The 26,496-nt window shown below is 40.7% G+C and overlaps 3 protein-coding genes across 3 annotated transcripts; 2 read left to right on the forward strand and 1 right to left on the reverse strand.

Moving 5' to 3' along the window:
* The first annotated feature begins 3,559 nt into the window (after positions 1-3,559).
* si:ch1073-456m8.1 (leucine-rich repeat flightless-interacting protein 2) lies at positions 3,560-10,224 on the forward strand. The gene is made up of 6 exons (XM_062399200.1): positions 3,560-3,806; positions 4,429-4,503; positions 6,272-6,307; positions 6,530-6,691; positions 6,817-6,900; positions 7,402-10,224. The coding sequence occupies exons 1-6, from the start codon at positions 3,708-3,710 to the stop codon at positions 7,957-7,959; spliced, it is 1,014 nt and encodes a 337-aa protein (XP_062255184.1). The 5' UTR covers positions 3,560-3,707; the 3' UTR covers positions 7,960-10,224.
* A 76-nt stretch (positions 10,225-10,300) lies between these two features.
* On the reverse strand, positions 10,301-17,403 carry avil (advillin). The gene is made up of 20 exons (XM_062399187.1): positions 17,268-17,403; positions 16,935-17,041; positions 16,742-16,816; positions 16,373-16,569; positions 16,199-16,307; positions 16,003-16,113; positions 15,037-15,242; positions 14,839-14,917; positions 14,540-14,638; positions 14,302-14,455; positions 14,068-14,168; positions 13,620-13,757; positions 13,339-13,497; positions 13,054-13,233; positions 12,632-12,780; positions 12,376-12,520; positions 12,052-12,240; positions 11,905-11,973; positions 11,599-11,709; positions 10,301-10,974 (listed from the first exon to the last, which is right to left on the reverse strand). The coding sequence occupies exons 2-20, from the start codon at positions 16,992-16,994 to the stop codon at positions 10,861-10,863; spliced, it is 2,445 nt and encodes an 814-aa protein (XP_062255171.1). The 5' UTR covers positions 16,995-17,041; positions 17,268-17,403; the 3' UTR covers positions 10,301-10,860.
* A 2,967-nt stretch (positions 17,404-20,370) lies between these two features.
* olfml3b (olfactomedin-like 3b) lies at positions 20,371-26,101 on the forward strand. The gene is made up of 3 exons (XM_062399213.1): positions 20,371-20,529; positions 21,595-21,880; positions 22,530-26,101. The coding sequence occupies exons 1-3, from the start codon at positions 20,431-20,433 to the stop codon at positions 23,312-23,314; spliced, it is 1,170 nt and encodes a 389-aa protein (XP_062255197.1). The 5' UTR covers positions 20,371-20,430; the 3' UTR covers positions 23,315-26,101.
* Positions 26,102-26,496: the final 395 nt, after the last annotated feature.

Genomic DNA, 26,496 nt, shown 5'->3' on the forward strand with positions numbered 1-26,496 from the left:
CCAAGTCAAGAGGGACAGAGCGAAGGGAGGGTGCGCGCACTGTTATGAGAGTATACATGTTTTTACAGTCACAAACAAGGTCTCACATAAGAGATATTGCCAAATTAAGTCATTATCACTTCAACTGCTGCGCCTCTTGATTTTTATTTTTTAAATGGTGCAAATTGAAAAAAAAGATGCAGATTCTCCCAGAAATCTCTACATCCGCACACCAAACACACGCATATGTATGTTTATGCTGCATTTAATGATATAAATAAATTACTCTAGATGAATCTTCATGAGCTGATAAGATGAAGAATAATTGGATCTTGCACGAGGTTTTTGGTCTAAAAGCAAGGATTTTAAAACTTCCATATAAAGATAGAGGGTGTTTGTCTTTCTTTTCAAACTGGGCTCTTTCCTTCATCATTAAACTTTTAAAACGCACAGTGCTTTAGGCAGCATGGTCAAAATGAAATAAAATTAGGTTTATGTTAATATATTAATAGGTTTTTGCAATAATACAGCATTGGCATGTCTGCAATGTTTTCCATATACGGATGGGATTGAAAATGTAATGTACACTTATAGACAACAACTTAATGGCAACTGGAAGATTGGAGGGTTTATGAGTTTTTATATATATATATATAGACATTACATAATGAGACTCAGATTTCCTCAATGAACCCAAAGTACATGCAATTATCTCAAGAGCTAAACACAAAAGTTGTGCTGCTGAACTAGATTTTGTTAGATATTATTTTCACGTCTTTACACATCTGAAATAAAAGTTGTGTTATTTCTGGAACAGAGTTTTTAGAGCACTGAGTTGCCGTCAGTCTCTGTGGCATCACTGACTCACTAGTGACATCTGCTGGGGGGGAAATGCAGTTGCAGCTGTAGATCATGATCCAGTGAGTTTTCAATAAGATGGCATTTTTCCTGAAGTCAAACTATTCTTGCAATGCTATACGTTGACAAAACCTCATGCGCTGTAAATTGACAATGTGGTGGTAAATGGGTAATACAGATTATAGTGTTGGGCCTTTCCCCTCCACTCATGTCACTCAGTATGATGAAAATAATGCCCTTATTTTGTGTTTATCTCAAGGCTGTTAATGAAAAAGAAAATCAGACTTGACTAGCCATGTACATTATTAGCATCAAATGCAAAAACCGTTTTATATTCCCATGAATTTAGTGATACATGAATCGAATCAAACTGTATCATGACCAGTGTTCTTTGCTTGTTTCTGGGTTTTCTCTTTATGCAGGGACCCACACATTCATTCATGTCATGTTTTTATGGGGTTTTGAATTAATGTACTGATTCAGCTTTATTCGGACAGGACCTGTAGTGTCTAAAGGTTTCTGATGGGACAGAGTAGCACCATGTCTCAGTCTGTCTCTGCAGTAACTATTAGCTCAGAGTGATCAAACACTCTCCACAGGCTCTTCTCTGCTGAGACACATGTGCTGTACATGGCTGATGTCGTTCTCTGCTGTGTTATCTAATCAGACCTACAAGGTCACGTTGAACTTCATGTTATCTCACTGATATAAAAATGATGCAGTGTTTACCAAAGCCCCAGAGATACTGTACATTGTGGGCCAGTCACATATTTGATGTGATTTTTATGTCTGTGATCCACGTAGCTTGTCTTTACTGTTCATTCTTTACCAGCTACCTCTGCATACAGAACTCATAAAATATAAAACTCACCTGAAAATACCAGGGAGCAGTGGCGGAAGCAGATCAAGTTGAATCACCTCCTCCCTCTTTCTAAAACAGGTTCATTAAAAAAATTTAGATTATGACAGATGACTTAATGCAGGATTTTTATATTAGTTTGAGGTCTTAAGGTGTTCCAATAAGATGCCACCTGAGTGAACACATTTCATGCTACTTATTATATCATTAAATCATAGTTATGAAGGTCTTAAAGCATCACTACATGCAACTTTTTTTGCAGCTTTACAATAACTTGTAAATAACTGATGGTTCAGTGACTTGGAATAGGGAGATTGGTGGCTCTTTGATTCCCACTCTTCACCCTCAATACCGGTTATTTATTTAATTTTCAGAAATATTTTTATTATGTTTTTACATTTCACACAAAAAACACACATACCCCATAACCCCTCCCAACATCGAACCCAAGTGCCATGCCTGAGGGAATATCACAAGCTTGGAATGGTATATTAAGGTGCCATAAAGAGAACTAAAAGAGAACTCAGGCAGCAGCTGATGTCTTATGCAGAAGATTTGAATGTAGACTTGATGCATCAAGGAGACCAGAAGGTTGACAATAGTACAAGGTCAACAGAGCACCATGAGCAATTGTCAGCCCCAAGTCTGAAGATGTCACCCACAGCATCCCCACACAGTATATCTTTCTCTAGTTGCGCCTCTCATTCTAACAGCACATTCATGAATGTTTAGAATTGCTGTGACTCTCTATGTTACAGGTGTTTGCATCCTATTGGATAGTTAGGCCTAAAGTATGCATAACTAAATCACATTGTGTCCTTAGGTCTTTCTACTGGTGAAATACACCAAAGAGTTAAAGTTGGTGAGAGTTGAAGTTGGTGCCTCTCTGTCTGGGCACATCTGAGTTAGATATGAAAGTCCCTTAACTCAACACTACAATGCACTGTTTGTTAGCCCTTTATCTATAACCTGACCTTGGGTACTGTTTAGAGAGAATAGGGAGTATCTGTGGAATTAGACAGGCACTATTCTCCATAATGTAATATACATAACACAGTAAATCAAATTTCAGTAAGCTCAACACTCATCTCTCCAACTCTCTCTCTCACTCATGTCACAACCCAAGTCTCATCAGACTTGAGAGGAAATCTCACTCCAAGTCTCACAAGACTAAAAATGCAACAGAAAAAAAAAGAGTAAACAGAATTTGGTGTATTTGTTTACGGCGGCAGCTTTTCTGGTTCAGGAGTGTGACCAAGCAGTCAAAGCTCTGCTCAATGGATTGATACTAGGCTTTGTTTATCTCTCCATAAAAAACACTTAAAGGTTCAGTGTGTAGAATTCATTGACATCTTGTGGTGAAGTTGCATGTTGCAGCTGAACACCCCTCACCTCACCCTCCCCTTCCAAACATGAAAGAGAACCTGTGGTAGCCTTCAGTTGTCAAAAACTCAAAAGGAGTTTAGTTTGCCCCCCCCTTCATCCTAGGAGGTCAGTCGGGGCATCAAAGTGGGGCTAGAATCCAATGACCTTATCTACTGCTAGGTGAATCTGCGTATTAACTAAAAGCTGTAAGATGAATAGAGTGAAGTAAAGTGTTTCATATTTGCTTAAAATGTAGTGGAGATGGAAATACTCAATAAAATACAAGTAGATCAGATGAGTACTTAAGTGAATGTACTTTCTTTTCTTGAACCATCAGCCTCACCTGACAGGCCTTGTTGTCATGGATCAATTTCAGCACGTGGGACCTGACATGCGCCATGTTGTGTGTCTGAACAAACAGGCGCTGCCCGGGACTCCGCTCTGATCTCCGGCTCTTCTGAGGGAGTGGGCGGGGTGAGGGCGGTGTGGTCCTCCGCGGCTCCCGTAGAGCAGGGCCTGGGCGTAGACACTGTGAGCTCTTTAATGTTAAACCCTGTTGCGTAGGAATCAAACAGCGCGTCACATCACCCAGAGAGCACGGAGGTGTCTCTTACATAATCGGGAGGCTGAATATATAACGAACAAGATGCTCTCGGCCACGCTGGATACCAGTGGCTCTCCGAAGAAGCGGACCTTTTCTCGGGGCCTGAGCGAGGACGAGTCGCTCCGCAGCATTATCAAGGAGGTGAGCGGAGAAATCACTGCGAGTCGTTGGGGTTGGTCCGGAGCTAATGCTAATGCTACCACTGCTTACCCTCCAGTTTTAGTGCATGTAAACATAGTCACGTTAGAAGAATGGAGCCAGGGAACGAGACGTGAAGCTTGGGTGTCATGACTACCGACGGACGACTGAAGTCAAGCTTTGTTTATGTTCCGTCATGCGTCTTCTCCACTTCACTTCCTTGTTGACAGGCTAACAGCTGTGTTAGCACGTCAACAAGGAAGTGTAAACAGGCTAACGTCTTTGTTAGCACGCCAATAAGGAAGTGTAAACAAGCCAACATCTCATGTTTTTGCTTTGTTTGGTTCCGGCAACATGAGATGGACGCTCTTATCTTAGGTGTTTGTGTGGGTGTTGGTAGGTGTGGTCTAGGTATGACTCATGTTGTGGGGACTTAAAAAGTTATGTCCCCATAACGGCAATGATTCAATTCCTAAAGGAGGATATGTTCTCTGGTTTAGATTTAAGGTTAGGAGAACAGTCGTTGTGGTTAAGGTTTGAGTAAGTCCTTAAATCAATATAAGTCAATGTAATGTCCTCTGAAGTCTTGGAGACACGACTGTGTGTTTGTGTGTGTCGTTCTCAGACTGAGACTTCTTCCAGGCGTGTGACACGAAGTGACAGCCGTGCAGGCACCCTGAAGAGGGGGACTGACAGCCAGGTAGGAGCCTCACATCTCCAGCAGGAGTGGACTGGGAAATTGAGAGAGCAGGGTTTGCACACAAGTGAACTCTCTCTTTATCAAACCTTATCAACCCTGATTATCTCCAGTTTATGTTCTCCACCTCGAACCTGTACTTTCAAGTTTACCTTTCCGGGAGGGTTTCCACTTCAGTCTACTCTACAGCTACTTCTACTCCTCTGTCTCAATATCTGTTTTAATCTGTTAATGATTATTGTGGCAGAAATAATACAAAACTAGAATGTCACTCAGTAGTGCACATTCCTCAGCCACTTCCCAACATTTCCGGTATGAAACCACGTTTAGATTCACTAGATCCAGATCTTTATTCAAATCTGCATTAAGTCACACACACTCATTAATTAAGGTCCCATAAATATGCCTGTTTTTTGTTATCAAGATTAATTAATCATTTTCTGAGAGATCAACAAAAAAGTAAAAAAAAAAAAGAGAGCCCCATCTGGCAATGTTAGAGAAAGTGAGCGAACATTCCTTGGTCCAGACCCAAATTGAAGGGGCTCTTCCCAGACCTTTATCGCATCCCTCCAATGGTGGATCAACTAGAATGGCACTCAGTAGAGAACATACATCTGCCTAGGCACAACCGTCCCCTCAGATTCAAATAACTACAAACCCCAATTGTACACATTCATAGATGGCAGTTCCCTTACTATGCAACTATGAATTTTTTTCTTATCATAATGCATGAATTATTCCTTAGATATTGTTGAAAATGTAAAAAAAACACCCTATCAGAACGAAAATGTCCTGTATCCAACTCTTAGTTAGGACCTGGCGCACTATACGCTTATAAGGTACAACGTAACGTTTGGGATGTATCTAGTGGTTCCCTATCTTTTTTGAGTCCTGTCATCATGTTCCTGAGCAGGTCCACTTCGGAGGTGTTTACCCCCTTTTCAGTATTTAGATGGTTTTATTTAAATACTTGCTAGAGGTGACATTGACAACTGAATACTACTCTTACCCCTTCAAGTGTGTGGGACAACCTACTCAGGCTATTTTTCTCTAATTAACACATTTAAGGTTAAACACTGTGAGAAGACAAGAGTCTTATGCAAGACAAGTTAACTGGGGCAAAATTCTTAATCAGCCAGTCTCGATGTCATATACAGGAGCTGGCGTTAAGACCTAATTATCTCTGCTACTTTCTTCAACTTGATGAAGTAGAGCATTAGCCTTTTCAGAGTTCTGCACCATCCAAGCGTCTTTCCTGTTTCCGCTCTGATTTCCTAACCACGCATTTCTTTTACACTTAATCTGATACTCCCAGAGCTGTTATCAAACATGGTGTAAAGCATTTACATATGGTCACAGGTTTTTATAGATGCTTCTGTGTACCAAACCTTGTGTCAGATTCAATGACACCTGAGGGTCAACCACATGAACATGTTTTATAAACCAAGAGTCGACCAGGTGAAGTTTTCTACCATAAATACTAGCGATGGGGTAACAGTGTTAGGTAAAATCTTTAAATCACAACTTATACATGCACATTGGAATTAATGGCTTTTAGACAATCGGATCCTTTCTTGTTGGTTTCACTAATGAAAGCCTAAAAAATGTGAATCAACTGCATTGTTATTTTTACTTTGTATGTATGCAAGGATGAAGAGTGGAGGAATCCAAAGCCTCCCACATCATTGTTTGTTCATTTAAATGAATCCAATTAAATAAATACATCTATTTGGATTTTTCTTTTATTATGTTTTTTTCCCCCTTTCAACAGACTGAGCAGGATCTCTTCATGGGACTCCCAGAAATGGTGACTATTTCTCACTGTTATCCTTGTTATACTCTAGTTATTATACATATGATGATGGTTATTGCTATGTAATCACAGCTCTGTCAGGGATAGTATTAGATTGTCATGTTTCCAGAAGAGGCCTCCCACCTCTGAGAGCCCACTAAACAATTGCCCTCCCACTGACTGAACGCATACCTCTAAAATTGCCCACACTGATTTTCAACTGTGTTTGTGTCGTAGCTGGATCTTCAGGCCAGCTATGAAGAGGTGGTGCAGGAGCTGCGTGGGCTGGAGTTCGAGCGAGAGGCTCTGTTGTTCCAGGTGGACATTCTGCAGGACACGCTGGAGGGTGTGGAAGAGCTGCTGGCTGAGACCCAGAGGGAAGCTGGGCAGGCTAGTTCCGTACGTCAGGGCCTCAACATCAATGACACAGCTCTTCACTTTAAATACTTCAGCCATATATGGACATTTAGAATTGGATAATATTGGTCCTCCTGTGATGCAACTGTGTCTCTCTGCATTTGTAGGAGTTGGAACAAGAGAGGGCGGCCAAGAGGAAGCTGGAGAGCATGGTCAGCTCTCTAATGCAAGAGGTGGAGAGATTAAAAGAGGTAATGTGACAGTGAATAAGAATATTACATAACATTACATTGTTATGGTAAAAGGTTGTTACATGTTTAGAGATGTCCTGATAGCACTTTTACTTAACTGATACCAATCCATGGACTTAGTTTAGCAGGCAAAACAGAACTTATCCAATACCTGTGCATTTACAAAGTATTACTTTCCATATGACATTTTTTAAGCGCTGTATGCTATGAACCCTTTGTGGAAGTGATGATTTCTACCATTGTATGGCTATACTCGGGTCGAGAACAAAGTCATAACAATAAAAAAAAAAAAGGAAAAGCTAGGAATACACAACTTCAACAATAACTTCCTTTTTAGTTATAAATAAAAGGCAGTGAGAAAAAAGTCTTCAGTGCTAAAAGGTCGTTTTTTTCTATATGTTCACATATTCAATCATTACAATTGGTATTAAATGCATGAAATACATTTTTAAAAGTAAGTCTATGTTTTTATCCAATGGTCAATTAAACTTCTCTGTGCAGGAACAAATGAAAGCCCCTGCTCAAGAGAAAACATATGGAACTGAAGATGAGGCAACAAGAAACGGAAGCCAAATAAAAAACCATGAGGTCATCGAGCAGACTCAAGACTCATGCAGAGAGGAAGTAGACTTACCCCCGTGTGAACCTCACAGCACCAGTGAAGCGTCTGAGGAGGTGGAGCAGGGCGATGGAGCAGAGGAGGAAGGAAGCTTCCTGACCAAGATACGGAAGATGGTCCACAAGCCTCTTGCCCACATACCCTCTCTTGCTTTGGACAACCCGCTCTCTGAAGACGGTGTCCTCTGGAGGCCTTACGAAAATGGCAACGACAATGGCCAAGATCCATCAACGGACACAAACGATTCAGACAACTTAAGTGCCTATGAGGATGCGTCCGCCGAGACTCCAGAGCAGGACAGGATCTTTCAAGGCGATGGCGACTGTGTGGACCTGCCTGATGATTCAGAGAATAAAGAGAAAAGTCCAGCCAACAACGTTCAGGTCAGCAACGGTGAGACTCAAGCCCCCAACGACCCTGACGGCTGCATTGTGTCTTAACTTTACCTGTTCGTATCAATGACTGGGGAAAAGAGCAATGATTCTTCTTGACCTATTGGTGAAATTCAAAAGGTCGTGGATCTGCAGTTTATCCAAATCGATCTTCATGTTCTTAGACAACTTTAAGACCAATTGCAAAAGCTAGAGTTGCCGTAATTACGTATCCTATGATAAATCAACTAGTTGATTGAAGAAAGCTAACCTGGTTTCACTACTTTTTCAAGCAAACATGCCAAAACGTTCACTGGTTTTAAGATTTCTCAAATGGGAGGATTCGCTGCTTTATGGTATCTTTGGGAAATGGACTACTTTTGGGACGAGACAAGCAATTTGAAGACATTGTTCAGGCTCATTATTTTCGACATTTCATAGATCTATTTGTAGACTTGATTATTCAAGGAAATAAATTTACGCATGAATTAATGATATTAATCAGCTCCAGTTTTAAAACACTGTAGTAGAAAAGTAAAATTCTGCTTTGAATTATCAACAAAGAAACTCAGGATTGAGGAGGTTTACCAGCTAGAGCTCCACCCATGAGTGCTTCATTTTCTTTTGCCACTGTTTTATTTTTGATGTCTCTTAATTTAAACAAATATTTTTTTCTAAACATGACAAATGCTCCATGCTTCTTCGACCATTTATCTTTTAGGGAATCTTTTTACGAATGTGTGTTTGTACACGAACAGCTCCGAGACAAATCAGGATTTACCTGTAGACAAAATACAGTGAACTATGTTAGTGTGTGGACAGGGACTGAGGCTGTTATGACTCCAATCATAACTGCACATTTAGAAACACACGACTTTAGAGACAGTCCAATCATTTAGACACCCGCAGCTTGTTACAGCTTAATTTGCAAATGGGATGAGCCGAATCTCACATAAGCCATTTTCAGACATGAACCTCGGGTTCACGTCTCGCAGCTTGTTTGGAACATGGCAGGAAAAACCCTGGAGACTCAGGCTTTCTAATGTAAAGCCCCTAAAAAAGGTTTCAGGAGAATGTCCAGAGTTTAGGACATGTCTGAAAACAGCAACGCGGTATAATAATCTTAAATTTAAATCTTTGTCAGGTCAAGATATTTGGACTGTCTCCATTTGTAGGACACACTGTAGAAGTTTTTTTCATGAATAACATTAGCCTTTGAAACCTCAGATCAGATACTGATAATCAATAAAGCTGAGTCCATAAGATCGATATTTTTCGCTTACAGTCTCTTTTAGTTTACCCCCTACTTAGCTAGAGTTTTATAGAGAGCTGATTTTGCTGCATTTGCACTTTCTAAAGTTCTTGTAATGTGTCATAGATTTGTCAGACAACATTACAAACAACATTCCCTTTATCGCAGCGCACGTCAGCGAGAGACGAGCAGCCAAGCTGCCGCAGGCTGTCATCTCTCCGCCTACATGCCTCCTGTATGTTTGCACATTTGCAGTGAAACTTGCTGTAATTAGTCTCTTTAGAAGTCTTAAATTGCTGTACACACTTTGTATGTAATCAAAATTTTGTAAGTTTTTCTACAATGTTATGTTTCTTTTTTTATTCTTGAAACAACATTAGACCCTCTCACCTCATTTGTGATAGTTTGCATGGGCAACTTCATTGTTTCTAAACAGCACATGAACTGGTTGAACTACTTTTTTAATAGTACTTTTGCATGCAGTACTTTAACAGACATGTACTGAATGATACTTTAATTGCGGTTCACTGAAGTAAAATGTGTTTTAAAGGGATTTTTCATTTACATTTTGATAGAATGAGGCATGTTTTGTATTTCTCAGTTTTTAAGGTGGATCTGTAACAAGCAGCTCAGATGACTGGCTCAACATGAGCTGATGGAAGGTGACTGTTACTGTAATTCACGTGTGCTGTGCTTGTTATTTATGGTGATATACACAATACACGTCGGTTTCCTATCCGGTCAAAGGGTTTGATTTTGTAATGATGCAGAAAATGAACACCTTTCTGAATCCACACCTCTAAATCGTCATTTCCCATTAGAGGAAACCTTTACCTTTTGATACTGGGAGTGTAGTTTGAGCTCCTAGCGGTGATTGTTTTCATATTCAATAAAGTAATCAAAATTGTTTTATGTGTTTATTTTCTTAAGTCAATGTTACACATCAGCTGTTGCTGTGGTTTGTGTTTTATGGGTCGAAATATTATTTACCGCTCCTCTGCTTTGAATTGAATGTTCACGTGTGACGGTAAATTACCTGATATACCATTTCAGACATATCAAAATAAAGGAGTTAATAATGATGGTGTGTGCTCTATTGATGTGCTCTCTCACTATCTATCTCTATATATAATGTCTATATATGTATTTTTTCATAATATATTCATAAAATCCCTTTCGAATGGTCTTTAGATTTTCCTGCACAGTAAAGATTTATTGCTCTAAATGGTTTCATGTACTTGTTTATTAAAATTGTTTCGCATGGGGAAAAAAAAATTACAAATTATAGGATAAGATGATTGTAATCCATTCCTGTGAAACCGGTAGAGGAACAGCTGTAGATACTTAACAGTTTGTACAAACAAAAGTGACATGCTGTATCATTATTTGACCAACAGATGGCAAAGTAGATCCGGACTTACAGGAGAAATCTGTGCTGTTAACATTTTGGTATTTCAAAGTTAAAGAAAGTTGCACAAATATTAATTTCTTTGCCAATAAATAAAAAACTGCTTTTAATTGTTATTGTCCACACCCGCGATAATAGGCATTACAGCTTTTTACATTGTCAGACTGAGATTTCAAATTATGTTATTACAAGTTACAATAGATTTTAATTTAATTAAGAATCAAGACTGGCTTCAGTGGAAAGCCAATAAGGGTTGGGGGACAGACAGGCGACATATCTTGCTGGCTTTAAATCTCCAAAAAACAAAATATCAAAACATTCCTTTTTCTTTCTTCATCTTGAGCTGTTTCCACTGCGGCAGCTGTGCAAAGTCGTCTTTGCTGATCCCAAACACGCTGTCGAAGTCCGAGTCCGAGAGGTATTTCTGAAGAGCAGTCAATAAAACAGTCAGATTCAGAAACAACCAGAGCAGATTGTGTCTTCAGCTGCTGCAAAGCGTCATGGTAACACTTTACAACACAACAAAGTCACTGCAGCTTGAGGATAATTAGAACTGAATCAAACTTGGCAAATAATGATACTAACTTAAACACTATAAACAGATTATTTCCACATGGGATCAATAAAGGTGATATTTAGAGGATATTCTATTTCTTTTTCATTTTTAGTCAGAATGTCAGATGGTTATCTAATGCACTACAGAAAAAAACATGTCTTCTTTTGTTTAATCAGTGTCGGCCATATAGTTAAATCATTCACATTTAACTGTTCCAGGGAGGAAGTGCACAAACATGGTTTCCTGAGGTTGTATGTTATCATCATAGATCCCCGTCTGGGACTTTACATACACTTACATTAGTTAAGAGGAGAACCCATACTGTCATAACCCTTCCCCAGCCTTCATCTCTGACCCCAAAAATAACTTTTTTCCTAAGCAGGCACAAACCTTGAACCTCTATCTTGGTGAGGAGACTCACTGACATGATGCCTTGCCTGTCCTCTCATCCAACCCATCACTAATAAATTGTTAACCCTTACTCCCACACACCTCTTTCTTTGTTGGGTCCACACCTTCAGGCAGTTCGTTAGGGAGCTTGTTGAGCAGAGAGTCCACTGGAAAGGACTCAAAGATGTTCTCACTTTCAAGACAGTTCTGCTCCTGGAAAAATCCCATTAAAAGAACATTGCTAGTTGACACAACTTCTTTCATCTAATATATCACTGACTGTTGTGTGTGACAGAAGATGACAAAATCTAAAAAAGATTTATGGAAACATGCATTTAGTCATAAATCCAATACATATTCAATGTTGAGATAATGAAAAACGTGAGAAATGAATAGGATTCTACATACACTTGTTACATGAACGGGTGACACGTCATCTCCCAACTCTTTCTTCAACTCCTCGTAGCTTTTTCCTCCCTAAGAGAGAGACATTTTTTCACTGGGAGTTTTTTACTCATCCATTTAAATGTTCAAGCCCTTCAGCAGAACACTCACGCTCCATTTGGAGGGATCCCAGGCTGTGAACCACCCAGTGAAGGTGGGCGGCTCGAACCCTTGCTTAACCGAGACGATGGGGGTGTCTGGATCTCTGTTGCCTGGGTGGGTGTGCAGGTACTCCTGGCTTGTGACCACGGCTTCTTTGCACTCAACCTCTTTTGCCTCTTTACCGATCCAGAGAAACACCTGAAGAGGGGGCACAGTTAGAGGAAAATAAATATCTACAGAATAAAGAGCTCAGGTTCAGAGTTTTGTTTCACTATACAGCAGGTTTCGAAAGTCTCAGACTTGGGAATTGTCACAGACAGTGTCACCTCATACCTGGTCCCATGTGTCCAGTAACATGACATCATCCTCATTGAGGTCATCCTGTGTGAACTGAGTCACCTCAGAGACGATGAAACGGCCTGTTTTATTGGAGCATTCGAACAGACGTGGCTGGTGGTCTAGAACCGTCTGCTGGAGCCTGCACACAACAACAACAACAACAACAAAAAATAACTTGCAGAACAGTGGAAAACTAATGAGTTTCCTATTCGTAACATCGAACTCTAGGGTATTAGTATTTTGTCAACACCTCTTGTCATTAGCATATGGAGATTTGCCTCCAAGGATTCCCCAGAATTCAACGGGCTCCTGGCCCTCTGCGACAATCTCCTCTGAGCTGTTCTGTCCAATCACAGTCTTGACCTCCTTCGCCATGGCCCTCTCATCTCCACTAGAGCCCTGGTAACACAAATTACACCTTTTCAAAAATAATAACAGTGCTGAAAGTCCATTTATATCAAAATACTGAGAAAATGTATAGAGGTTTAGTGTTTCGCTCAAAGCAGCTTTGACAGGGTAAAAAAGAACTATACATAGCCAAACAAATAACAGTATGTCTGATTTTAATTTTATGTTACAGAAGTATTAAAAATGATTACTCCAAAAGTATTATATTGTATCATAACCCTGTGGTTGTGATTCTCTCTCTTATTTAAACTCCCTCCTCCTTACCTTCCCACACCACAGAAACATTCCTGATTGGCTCTTCAGTAGAAACACATCATTGGAGTTGAGAGAGGAGGCCAGGGCTGGAACCTCAATGGTTTTAGTGTTAGATGGGTCAGAGCCGTGGACCTGGAACAGTCTGACTGGAGGCTCTGGGTCAGGGGCTCCTTTTCTAGATGTGCCTCCCTTCAAGAAAAGAACAATCATATTCTTTACTGTTGTAAAAAAGACACCATAGAAATGATAATATTACATCTATAGAATTTGTATAATGGCAGTCAATAGTCGTACCTCAAAGATGACCATTTTACCCTTGAACATTGCCATAAAGTGTCTTGGTTCTTTGCCCATGGTTAATCTCACTTGGACTGGCTCGCCACCATATTTCTGATCCAAATCCACAGCCTGAAATGCTGAGGCTGCTATTTCATCCTGTGTTGCATGACGCCCCTGAGATATGGGTCAGAATAGATAATTTGACCATCAGAAAAATCCAAAGCAGGGAATGGAGAGGAGCAACTTAATTGTTTTTATTATTATGTTAAACACAGTTTATTACAGCACGCCCTCACCTGCCAAATGTAGAGCAGGTAACACTGCTTGTTGTTAACCAGGTAGGTGTAGAGGATCAGGTAGCAGTCTCCTCCATAGAAGTATCCGTAACTTTTAGGATCCACAGGGACGAGCTCCAGATTCTCAATCCTCCAAACCTGAGAACATCACAAAGGTAAATTTAGTCTGAAACACAAATTGCAGAAAATATCACTGTGGCCAGTTTCAATGTTGGGGCTCACCGACACCACAGGAGCAGTATGAAGGCATGTGATGTTTTTCTTCCAGTTGTTATTTTAGATTTGAAAAATCTATCACTTGTTAATTTAATTGTATTGGATTTGGCTGCAACGCTGATTACCCCTGGAACTCTTAAAGTGTTTTACTTCACCCACCCCTCCATAGGTGAGTAGATAATGAGTGCATTTTCATTTTTTAAGGTTTTTTAGAGTATATAGTAACAGATACCTCAACTTGACCCGTGCCATCATCCACCATTCGCGCCTGTGCTGCAATTTCCGGCATCACGTGCATCAGAGAAGCATCAAATTTCTCCTGTGTGATGTTGGCTGCAGCCGATATGACCATAAAACAATAAATCATGAATCAACAACCAAAGAAGTTGTTCTTCAAAGACAAAAGCGCTTCCACTTTTTTTGCTTGTTGTATTTTTGGTGGATTAACAAACACATAGGCACTTACCCACTTTCCCTTTCGTGTGTACTTTGCCAAGACCCTGAGTCTGGTCTTTGACTGTCCACCCCTGGAACAGCTGCTTGAAGAGAGCCGACTCTGCTCCGTCGTTCACTGTCTCCACATTTGTAGTGTTGGGGTAGTTTTTGACCTTGATGAACTCCTGTAGCAGCCAGTCAAATGCAACATAGAAACATGTCATGTTAGATCATTCCAACCCAAGGTGGTGGTATGTGGTGTCACTCACCAAAGCTCTGGCCATCGCAGCCTGTCTTTCAGCTTTGTTTGCTTTCTTCCCCTTCCATACAAAGATCTTGGTCCCTCCCTGGTCCAGGAGGTAGCAGTCCTAAAATGACCATTACATTAGGTATCCAAAACAACAGTTATATATGTATCTTTGTATATGTATTCCCTGTGTGAACAGCAGCAGCAATACTTCAAACTCTATAATGCATAGGAATCGTGAAATGTCAGACTAGATTGACACCAGAGTTTTACAGTGGCGAGCGGATCTTTCTTTTTTTAATCAATATTGCAGCAGCTCACATCATGGTTGAGAAGATCCTGAACCAGTGGTCTGGTGGCAACTTCTGTGACCTTCATCTGACCATCAGCATCTGACACACTGAAACAAATTAAATCAAATAAAACTGAAACTTAATTTGGATAAATTCTCACTCTCGCTCTAAATAATGCCTGTAGGGACATGGGTAATACAGGCCGGGGGGTGGGGGGGCAGCTTACTGGTAAAGCGTGAGTTTGGCCTTCTGCTCCTGGTCCGCAACTTCATCAGGTGGTCCGTCTTTTAGCCCGGATGTTCTTTCTCCCAGAACATTATTCAGGACCTCCATGCTCTGAGGGGAGTTGCTTTCTGCATCGCCCTCGATCACTCTGATCTCCGCCCGACCTCCTCTCTCTCTGTCCCGGATGTCTTTGGCTAACAACATCCCCTGAGAAGCAGAGGTACGACAATGAGAGAATACACAATCTCAGAAATCTCAGACTATAATCTTTAGATGAGATATTGATGGCATACATCCCTCTACATGCCTTTTCCTTTTGTTCTGGGGACCAACAGCCATCCGATCTCACCTTCACACTTATGGTCAATTTAGAGTCTTCAGTTTAAGTAACTCCAGTCTGCATGTCTTTGATTGACATTTTTACGGATTAAGATATTTAAAAATTGAATTAAAGTAGTGTTACTTGCTTTTCATCCCAGACTTTCCATGCTGGTTAGTCAGAAATCTTGTATTATTATAACCCTTACCCTAGACCTAACCCTGATGCAACATGAAATCGAACTAAAAGGTTACAACAACAACACCCCTCACTGTATTTCTATTATTAGGTTAGTGAACTGTGGGAGACAATGAACCATTCAGAGGCTCCAGGCTTTTTGCAGGAACAAGGAAATGAACTCAATCTGAGCACTCCCACCACTTCATACACAGATTTAAAGAGGATGATTTAGATACTGTGATGAGCACCGAAAACACACAACTCACAGTCAGAATTATTCCAAGGTCCAACTACAATATACATGTAGAAGAAGGCTGTGTCTTTAGAGACAGTCAGTTGCTCTGTGAGTTGTTATTTTCCCGAGCACATAATGCAACACAGAGGTTAAGGTAAACTAAAACAAACACAAATAAAATGTTGCACACAACAAAATACAGAGGCCCCTACACAGTCACACAAAAATCTTACTTTAAGCTTTTCCTGTTTGTTACACCCTGGGCCATTCCACTGAACAATGGTTTTTCCAATGTCCAACAAAAAGACATCCCCTAGGTTGAAGCTCTTCCAGCTCATCTCCACCTGAAACAAATTCAAGCATATGGCACCATTTTGTACACAGCCTCCTGTGCACCACATTACATAACCACTGTGAAGCATGGCTCACCTCCCTGGCAATCACTCTCTTCTTCCCTTTGACATGAAGCAGCCTCTTCACATCATAGGAGTTGGTTTCAGTGTGCTTCATACCTGATGCAACGCCACCTTTCTTATAGCTAAACAAGACAAGATCATTTTATTTACAATTTATTTAACGCTGGCCTGCTGCAGCAACACTCACATTATTCCTTGTTTGAAGTATCCCCTGAAGGCATCGGACTCGTGGTTCTGGACCTCGCGATGCTGGACCGGAGTGCAGCCCAAGAATTCATCGAGCTGTATGGTGTAAACAGCGGCTGCTGCCTGTTCATCCTGAGAGGACGTTGAGCCAATCCAGTAGTGGATATCATAAGACAGAGAGCTGCCCACCTTCTGGGTCTGGACAAACCAGAGAGGGGAAACAGTGGGTCTGTGCTGGTGTATACATGAGGAGGGTGTCTGATGTAATATACAAATTATGTCTGCAAATACAGCAGTGGCCTGTACTCGACAAACAAGCTGCCCCGGCACTGAAAACCACACAGATTCATTAGTCACTTCTGAGACTTACAGACAAAAGCACGTAGCAGTCCCCATCATAAAAGCTCCCATTGGATTTCTCTGGGACTTGAACCAGCTCCAATTTCTGTTGCACAGAGTGAAGAAAAAATAAAATCTGCACCTCAGATGAAATGACAGGAGTTGTTCCGCCATTGCTGCTCACTAACTTTCAGTCATTATTGTAGCATCTGAAGTCACATTACCTCAACTCTCCAGATAATAATCCCCGAGCTGTGAGTTACTGCTCTGAATGTGTACTCCATTTTGCTCAGAAGAATTCAGTGTCGGTGGGTCTTGATCCCTTTTGTTGCTGGAAGAGAAAATCAGAAGTGCAATACAATAATGACACAATTTCTGTCTCCTAATGTCGAACCACAGAGCAGCACAAAGTTTTAACCCATCCATTATTCAAACCACTTATCCTTTGTATTATCTAGTGTAGAAATTAGTTTTCCTTTTTTTTGTTGATAATCTGGAAACCCCCACATAGAGCCAACTAAATCTCGTATTTTCTCACACAATGAAATAGGACATACCTGGTATTTTGGGGTTTGAAGAGGATCTTCCGAGTTGATCTGATCTTCCACTAGTTGATGCGCTGTCTGATAACAAAAGGCCCTCTAGCCTCTTTCCCTCCGTGCCCCACATTTGCCTGTGTTTGCATGTTTCAGGACGTTTCACGCTGTTCTGCCCAATCACTGAGGACACTCACAATCCTGTAAACAAATGTCCTGAAAAGATGGACTCACATTCAAATGAACACACTGATCATTGTCGTCATGTCCATTTACTTCCCTGCCCACTCGGCTGTATGCCCCCACATTCACACCATATATGGACAAACAGTATGCGCCGCTTCAGGTAGATAGACTATGAATAATAACACAAGAGTGGGAGAGCTTTCAGGAGAATAGAATGTCCTACTGATAATCAAATATAATGATTATTATACTACTCTATCTTATATTTCAATTAGAGTAAAAAACAGATGTATTATTATAAGGTAGTATTAGAAATTATTATTAGCCAAAATGGTAGCAGTTGTAATTTATACTACATATTATAATGTATACATATTATAAAATAGCAGGAATGTCCTGAACAGGCTGAAAGTTTTAACGTTTCCATGTTTGGTGGAAATCAGTCGGAGTAAGCAGCAGTTATTGGTGACAGAAGTCCAACAATCACGACCCAAAAGGAGCATAGAGCCCGGCGTGAGTCTCTCCCTGAGAAGATCCGGACCCTGCTCCTGAATGTCAAATACATTTGAATAAAATAAAGATTAATTCAAAGTTGAATGAGTTTATTTTAGAAGGGATGTACACACTGTGTATGTGAAAACATTAATGTTAAGCCTGACGAGACTCCAGCAAAACAATCTGAAGATATAGAGTTAGAAAAAAAGTGAGGTTGTACCAGACATCATCAGGCGCTGCGTTAGCTCTTATAACACACCGGATTTACATCACTAACCACTACCTGCTGATCCTGTCTGTTATTGTTGGACACAGTCACTCAACGCCCCAAAACATTCATACAACAGCACATGACCATCTACACACATTCGCACGTACTGGTTTGTTACACACTAATATAACCAACTTTGAACCACATCTTTTTGTTTATTGCTAATGGCTGAGCTTGTTTACTGGATTGCATTTGACTAAAGATCCTGAGGAGGCAGGATGACCCAGGACGGCTCACCAGTCTGTCAGAGGGCTAAAGAGTTTATTGTAAATGAGGTAACTCTAATTTTCTAACTATGCCACTATGCTGTGTTAGTGACAGTGAAGCGTGGGCAGACAGGCTCACTGCAGAGGGGCTGACAATATGAAAACGCAAACCTATATCATTGTACTTCATGCAGAATGAATATGGTACTATTTTGATTGCGAAAATCATTTACCAGGACATAGAAAAATGGGTTTAACGATGATTATTGTTATTGCAAACTGGTTACAAGGGTAAAAAGGCAAATTAAGTTACAAATCAAACCCAAAGCTACCAAAACAAGTGCAAGGGAACTAAACTCTGAAGGGCAAAAGCTGAATCCAGAGTCCTGGCTGAGGAGCGGTGTGTCTGGTGAGGGGGAGTCCAGAGGAGCTGATCAGAGAGAGTGAACTCGAGGAAGTCTGGCCAAACAGTCAGCTGAGGGAGCTGGCTGAGCGTGACAGAGTGGAACAGAGGAGCAGGTGTTTCTCGGGCAAGAGAGGACAAAGCAGGGTTAGTGGGGAGCAGGAAGGCAAACACACAAAAAACACAACTAGCATCGCACTTAGAGCGCATACGTCCACCAACAGTGGAGCCACATCTAAATTCACTAGATCTACATTAACATTAATAACCAACCCCCACGCATAAATCATCATGGATAATCGTCTTTGTTCTCTTAGAAACCAATGGAAATGTTGCAAATCTCTTAAAGGGATAGTTCACCCAAAAACTAACATTAACCAATTACCTATTCACCACTATGGTAAGGCAAAAGAGGCGGGGGGATGTTTAAGTCCACAAAACACTTTTAGAGTTTCAGGGGTAAAGAGCCTTCTTCTTCAAATTTGTATCTATCCCTAAACTAGTCAAATCCCAAAATATGTGATCACACCTTTGACTTCAGAATCTCATAAAATAAACGTCTGCATCCTTACTGAGGGAACCAAACCAAACACACACAAACACACACACACACACACAGTAATTATGTGCTTGAGTTGGCTTTTAGTGTCAAGTGGAAACAACTTATAGGAAAAAGAGGTGTTCACTGCTGTGATGTAGCTGTTTCATAGCAGGGTTGGTCTTATAAATGAAAGGAGAGAGCAGAGACAGTTTAAACAGCATTGACCCTATTTCCCTGGCAATTTCACATTCACCTAATTAATTTGAGTCTTTATATATATTATTACTATTAAACCTGTTCCTGTGCAATGGAACAGCTGGTAGATGTTGAAAGACACACCGGTAGAGTAGTTTGACACGTTATGAAGAATATTTCACACATTGGGTCTCCCAGCATAAATATCACTTTTGACCACACAGCAGGTTTACATGAAAACATTTTGTTGAACATCTGGATTCATCTGATCCATTTTCCCCTACTGTCAGCTATATTATAATAAAAGGCATATTAGAAGACATCACCCTCAGGACAAGATTCAAGAAATACATCTGGTAGAGTTGTTAGACAGTTTGACATTCAACAAGTCTGCTTTGTTAATCACATGTCCATATGTACAGTGGAAAAAATATTTTGGGTCGCACGTTCTCTTCTTCTAATGGCATCCCTTCCTGGTGCAACTCCCCTGTAAAAGACAGGGGATAAAATCTACAGTGAAAATAAAAAAAATCATTTAAAATTGTTTAATCCTGCTGCTGTGATCCTATGCTAAAATAGTGTCAAGTATTCAAAATGAAATCAGGGTTCCAGAGCCATTAATGATAATACAAAATTATCCTTAAAAGTAGATATTGTTTTGGTTTTTCAATTTATCCTCCAGGTAAGAATAAACAATGAGAAGGAGTGTCTTGTCTCCATCTGACTCTGTGCTTCCATCTATACCAGATGTGTCTGGCTCCTCCCAGGCAAGCTTAGTAAAACATTCCAGGCCACCTCTGGGAATCTGCTGGCTCCTCCACACGCTGCCACTGAGCTCCAGTCAGGACTTTACAGGACCTGGAGAGAGACACTGAGCTGACACAGAAATGAGAGGACTTGTTGTCTTGGTTACTTTGGCCTGCTTTGCCAACGCTCAGCACCAAGCACTGATTGACTATTTGGAGCGGAGGCTGCTTGCTATTGAGGTAAGACCTCCCTTTACCTCCCTGCCGAGCCCTGCGCTCCCTGTGAGTCCCTCTGAGAGGAAACTCTGAGGGACAGGGCACCCGGCGATGGAATGCAGATGTGGGCAAATCCTGGGGAAAATGCTGGAAAATACAAATCTCTTACATGTGTATGGGGGATTATTATAGAGCTTCTTGTCTTGGATATGACACATTTATTTGTAAATAAATGACAAACAACAATCGAGTGTGTGATATCTGCTTACAATGTTTGTACCATCTTCATCATGAAATTGCATTTATAAGAATGTTCAAGTAAAGATAATATATATATGATCATTTGTTACCGTGGGATGGGTTACACCTTGAGATGTATCATCTGGTCTTGGAGGGGGTCCCAATCATTTACTCCTTAGTGAGTCATTTGGTGTATAAGGAATAGAAAAATAGTTTTAAACAATAAGGGAAGTTACCGTTAATGCTTTTGAAATAATAACTTGAAACCATTGACGTCTAATAATGTAACCAACAACACAAAATAAACAACTGTCAGAAATAAAACAAACAGACTAATGCGTACAAAAACTCTTGTGTGAGAAGTTCTCCGTTATCTTTCATTTCATGTCTGAAATCATTCAGTCACAATAGATTCTCTCCAACTATCATTCATCCATATCTCTTTACGGTCTCTGTAAAGTGGAGTCAGACTTTACTGATCACCCGCAGCGAAACTTGTTTCTGTTCTCTCCTCCAGCGAGGTCAGAGGTCAGGGTGTACTGCAGAGCGGCGCCCACACAGAGCACTGGAAGAGCACTGGAAGGAGGTTTAGCTAAAAGACATGTGAGCTGGGAGGATACTTGCCACGTGTAGGTTGAACCTGGTTGTTTGAAGGATCAGTTTCCTACTTATTATGTCCCAATCTATTCATTAAGGCTGAGCCGAAACATGAAATTATGGCCTTCTCTGAGTTTCCAGGAATACATGTACTGTTCCTGTAAAACAAAAAATATCCAATTGTCTACAAGAGGGAGTGACTTTTGTGCTTGTGTTCTGATTCAGATTAAACTAATCCCCCTCTGTGAACAGGACCGGATCTCTCTGTGGCACGAACAGACCACCCGTTATGCCTCGGAGCTGCGGGAGCTGAAGCAGCAGATGGTTTCCCAGCTGGAGAACTTGGACAAAGAGAAAGAGGCGCTGAGAATGAATCTGGACGGTGTCGGCACCAGGGTGGACCGGGTGGAGCGAGAGCTGGACTACCTGGAGACGCAGAACGGGGCTCAGCCTTGTGTGGATGTGGACGACAAGTTGATAGAGCAGCAGGTGACTCTGGTGCAGGAGAAGCAGAAGGCCAAATATTTCAAACTCTCAGGTGGGATACAGTACAATGCTCCTAAACTGCACTTACAGTTTATTTTCAGTTTGAACCCTGCTTTTTGTTGATGGTTAGGGTTAGGGTTAGGGTTAGACTACAGACTACAGTGTGACAATAATCTGACAGCACCTGAAGACTCTAATTGACCCTAGGTGTGAATGTGAGTGTGAATGGTTGTTTGTCTCTGTACGTTGGCCCAGTGATACGCTTGTGTCCAGGATGAAACCCATCTCACTCCCAATGTCAGCTGGGTTTGTCGCTGTCACTCAAAGGATAAACTGTATAGATAATGGAAGGATGAATGTTATTTTTAATCTTTTTGCCAAACATCTTTTGATAAAATTGTATATGAAACTGGAACCAGCAGCTGACTGGTGTGGCTTGCTAACCTGATTTTGTCTAAAGGAAACAAAATCCACCTGCCAGCACCTCTGAAGCTGAGTGATGAGTATTTCTTTCCAAGTGTAAAAATGGCTGGCTGTAGTTCACTATTTATCCACTGGACGCAGTGGTACTCTTGAAAATCCGATTTCCACGTTTTCTAAAATTCAGGGCTATTCCTTTAAAGTTATGCAAATTAGGAATTCAAATTTTATTAAAATGTCAAAGACCCCTCACATAAGACCTCTCCCTCTCTTGTGCTCAGACTGCAGCGACATGATCTCCAGTATAAAAGCCATGAAGATCTTAAAGCGAGTTGGAGGACCAAAGGGCATGTGGAGTAAAGACAGCAGTAATGGCTCTGGGAAGGTCTACATCTTTAATGGGACGGACGGCGACACCATCCACGAGTTTTCCTCTGCGCAAGACTTCACCCGCTCCCTGGGCCTGTCTCTGTCCAGGAGCCTGAAGCTGCCGTCAGCCTGGAGGGGAACAGGACACGTCATCTACAACAACCACGCCTATTATGTAAATCAGGTTGACGATGTAATGGTGGTTAAATATGACCTGAAGACCAACTCTGTGACGGACAGCGCTGTGTTTCCAGTCCAGGACCATGTCCCTGTGTACGGCCTGACCCCCGAGACAGTGATGGACCTGGCTGTGGATGAGGAAGGCCTGTGGGCCATCTACGCCACGCGGCAGAATGAGCAGCACATCTCTCTGGCTAAAATGGACGCCAGCTCGCTGGACATCGAGCAGATGTGGGACACAAACTGCCCGAGAGAGAGCGCAGAGTCAGCGTTTGTCATCTGTGGCACCCTCTATGTGGTGTACAACACCAAGCAGGCCGGCCGCTCACGTGTGCAGTGCGTGTTCGACGTCAATGGCATGGTGAGCAATGACGAGGCGCCACTGGTTTACTTCCCCAAACGCTATGGATCTCACTCCAGCCTGAAGTACAACCCTCAGGAGCAGCTGCTGTACGCCTGGGATGACGGCTACCAGATCCTGTACAAGCTTGTCATGAAAAAGAAACTAGAAATATGAACTGATTAATCATCTTTCCAAACCTCCCACTAACATATCCACCACTGCATACACTCCACACACTGCAAGGACCTGCAGGAGTTATGCAAGGTTTAGTTCCTTGCAAAATCATCTATACAGTAGCTCATATAACTGGCAACCATTTTATTATGTGTGTTGTAGAATTTCAAATTTTTGAATTAGTTTATTTGAGGGCAGCCATTAGTTTCCATGTCATCTACTATTGAATCATACATCTTAGAAAAAAAGTAATATAAAATAATATAAAATATGCTTTAATGCTAATGTTCACTATGATGCAACAACTAGACAAAGTTTCAAGTGTGTCATTTCATTTTCCCATTATGAGGAAACTAGAATGGCGTTCAGTAGACTGCATACCTCCAAAAGTCAAATTTCACAAACTTATAGATTTCATAAAAGATCCATGAATTCTTCCCTATAGGAAAATGCTGTATCTTGCAATGCTAAAAATACCTTTTCTAAAATGTCTTCATCTGGAAATGTAAGGGGTTCTTTCCTAAGCCATATCGCATTACTCTCCCAAGTTTCAAGGAAATCTGTCGAAATATTGATAACAAACTAACAAACACACAAAATGGACACAGGTGAAAACATGGCCTCCTTGGTGGAGATAATACTCTCTAAGAGTAAGAAAAATACATTCAAATATCTTTTTAAAATAAAGCCTGCAATGTTTGAAGTAGACGTGAATGAAAAGTTAAGAAACTGCCAAATTACTGTTATGTTCTTGTATGTTTGAAAAAGTTTTTGATTGTATAGAAATTTGTATTTTTGCAGGTTCAGGTTTGAATTTAAGACTCTGAGGGCCGAACACTGCAGGATCTGAGACAAAGAATAGTCTCACAGGTTTCATGTAAGTTCCTGAATCAAAGACTGAGACTGAATCAGGGAACAGAGTGACTGTTCACAGAGTCTAACAGGCTGCTGAGCACTTTTCCAGAGTTTCAGAGGTTTAGGCTGAGTCAAGGGCTGGCAGGTGGCCAACCTGTAAGTGTGGTAATGAGAGCTGGCTGAGCGTGGCTGGAAGGGAAGTTAGGTCAAAAAAAGAAAACACACACACAGTGGTCATTATTCAGGCAGACAGCTAGGTAAGGAAACCTCCAAAAAGAATAAAAAACTAGAGCAGCATACAGTAGTGTGCATACCTCCACTCAAAGGGCCCTTAAGTTGCTTTCAGACCTGAACTGAAGTCCAGACATTTCCCTAAAAATGTGCGAACACAAAATGTCCAAGTCAGTTGCTGAACTTTACCTTCCAGCCCCCTGATGACATGTCTAGAAAAAGCACAGCAAGTGATTTGTTACATATTTCTAACATGTGACGGATGCAAAGTGACAAAAACCCAAACAATACAAATGTGTCAGGATGAAAATGAGGTGGCACAGAAGTAGAAGATGCAGACAGAGAAGTTAACTTGGAAAGACAGTGAGATTCGAGAGCTTCTGGTGATAAGGGCCGACGTCAATGTTGATGTGCTGTAATCAAAAACAGCGGAATCTACCTTAACAATCTTTGTTCTGCCTCCTGTGTCCTCTACCCGGAGGTCACGCCTCACCTGAATGTTCCAGACATTCTTGTGAACATGAAGAAAGGGGCCAAACAAATCCTGGATCTGCACCTTCAGTGGAATCTGCTCCAGACGTTTTTAGGGCCATCCCTAGCTTATACCCCCGCCCTTACACCAAGGCGGCCAAATCTTATGTCTAATCAAGGTACTGTAATGCTGCTGGTGGGTCAACTTGAATAGGTTTACTGTACTTGATCTCTGGTGCTGTTCCAAAGACCCTTTTCCCCGTCTGATGCATACTTTGCTCAAATGAAGATCTCACCATACTTTTAAACCTTTTCATACGGTACACCTGACCTGTCCGCATGACTTCACTGTCAACATCTGTCCTTCTTATGCTTTACACATAAACGCATAAATGCTAAAATTTCTCATTTCCATGCGCATCAGATTCATTGGAGGTCAGTTTTTTTATCCCTGCTGCTCACATGCAACTGTTCACCCTAAGTTTTACATCCATAGACCTCATTAAGAGTCAAGGACAAAGGTAACAGCAGTTGTGGTGTCCATAATAAGTCAGTCTAAATAAAGGCTTCAGTTTGTTTAACTGATCACAATATAACATTCATTATGTTCAATAGGGGGCCAAGGTTAGTTCAGACGATGGCATAAAAAATAGACTGCTGTTCATTTATTCAATTTAATTACTTCTAGCGATTGGATCAATAAAGTTTAAGACCAACAACTATCGTCATCAAATATGGTGTCACTTGTAAAACATCCTCAACAAAGCTGTCACTACAAGTAAAAACCGCTAGCTGGCTAGCACTAATATATATTTCTCTTTTTATGTGTATTTTTCCTACAAGCCAAGCACGTGTTTCTTGTGGTGTTAATTTTTTACTGAATGAAATCACCAAAATAAGCAGAATGCCGTCATTCTCATTTAATGGATTATTATTTTGACAATTCATTTATATCTCAGTATAAAATATATTTCTTACTACTGCTTACTAAACTGCTTATAATCCCACAATTTATGGTTCTTCTAGTTACTGTTCTTTTTTAGAATAAATGGTAAACTACACATGTTAACTCTTGGACTGTATTTTTCTATAAATAGATACAAACGTATTAAGCCACTATGTAGGATTTTAACGTTTTAGACTTTAACCTATTTATGCTGTTGTTAAAATCCTTTTTTTCACTCTGCCTCCTGTATTGTTTGACATGATGTCAAAATGTGGTGTGACAAATAAAGGCTCATTCCTGTTTAAAGATTTGGACTGCTTATATTTAATATCTAACACAACTGGATGACTCCAGTGAGTTCTTGAATGGAAAGGTTTGCTGTGTTTTGTGTTGCTTTCTTTAACCTTGTTGACAGAACATCAAGGGTCTTATTTTTGTGTGTCTGTATGTGTACAAAATAACTTAAAAACGTGTGGATGGATTTTCACTAATCTAGGTAGGAATATAACTTGGAAGGGTATCTCCATTTTTTGGAGCTGATTGGTCAATGGTTAAGGTCAACAAATATATATATATACATTCCACATATGGTCCAAAACACACATCCACAAACTGAGCAGATAATTAATCATCATATATATATATATATATATTGTTCAGACCAAACATTATTCATAAT

The sequence above is a fragment of the Platichthys flesus genome, chromosome 2 (genome assembly GCF_949316205.1).
Source record: "Platichthys flesus chromosome 2, fPlaFle2.1, whole genome shotgun sequence".
Lineage (NCBI taxonomy): Eukaryota > Metazoa > Chordata > Actinopteri > Pleuronectiformes > Pleuronectidae > Platichthys > Platichthys flesus.

Coding starts and splice junctions, on each gene's coding strand:
- si:ch1073-456m8.1 (XM_062399200.1), top strand. CDS start 3,708: ATGCTCTCGGCCACGCTGGATACCAGTGGCTCTCCGAAGAAGCGGACC. Junction 3,807..4,428: donor TCCGCAGCATTATCAAGGAG/GTGAGCGGAGAA, acceptor TGTCGTTCTCAG/ACTGAGACTTCTTCCAGGCG. Junction 4,504..6,271: donor AGAGGGGGACTGACAGCCAG/GTAGGAGCCTCA, acceptor CCCTTTCAACAG/ACTGAGCAGGATCTCTTCAT.
- avil (XM_062399187.1), bottom strand. CDS start 16,994: ATGGAGTACACATTCAGAGCAGTAACTCACAGCTCGGGGATTATTATC. Junction 14,456..14,539: donor CTGCGATGGCCAGAGCTTTG/GTGAGTGACACC, acceptor TGGCTGCTACAG/GAGTTCATCAAGGTCAAAAA. Junction 12,241..12,375: donor TACTGGACACATGGGACCAG/GTATGAGGTGAC, acceptor CCCCCTCTTCAG/GTGTTTCTCTGGATCGGTAA.
- olfml3b (XM_062399213.1), top strand. CDS start 20,431: ATGAGAGGACTTGTTGTCTTGGTTACTTTGGCCTGCTTTGCCAACGCT. Junction 20,530..21,594: donor GGAGGCTGCTTGCTATTGAG/GTAAGACCTCCC, acceptor CTCTGTGAACAG/GACCGGATCTCTCTGTGGCA. Junction 21,881..22,529: donor CAAATATTTCAAACTCTCAG/GTGGGATACAGT, acceptor TCTTGTGCTCAG/ACTGCAGCGACATGATCTCC.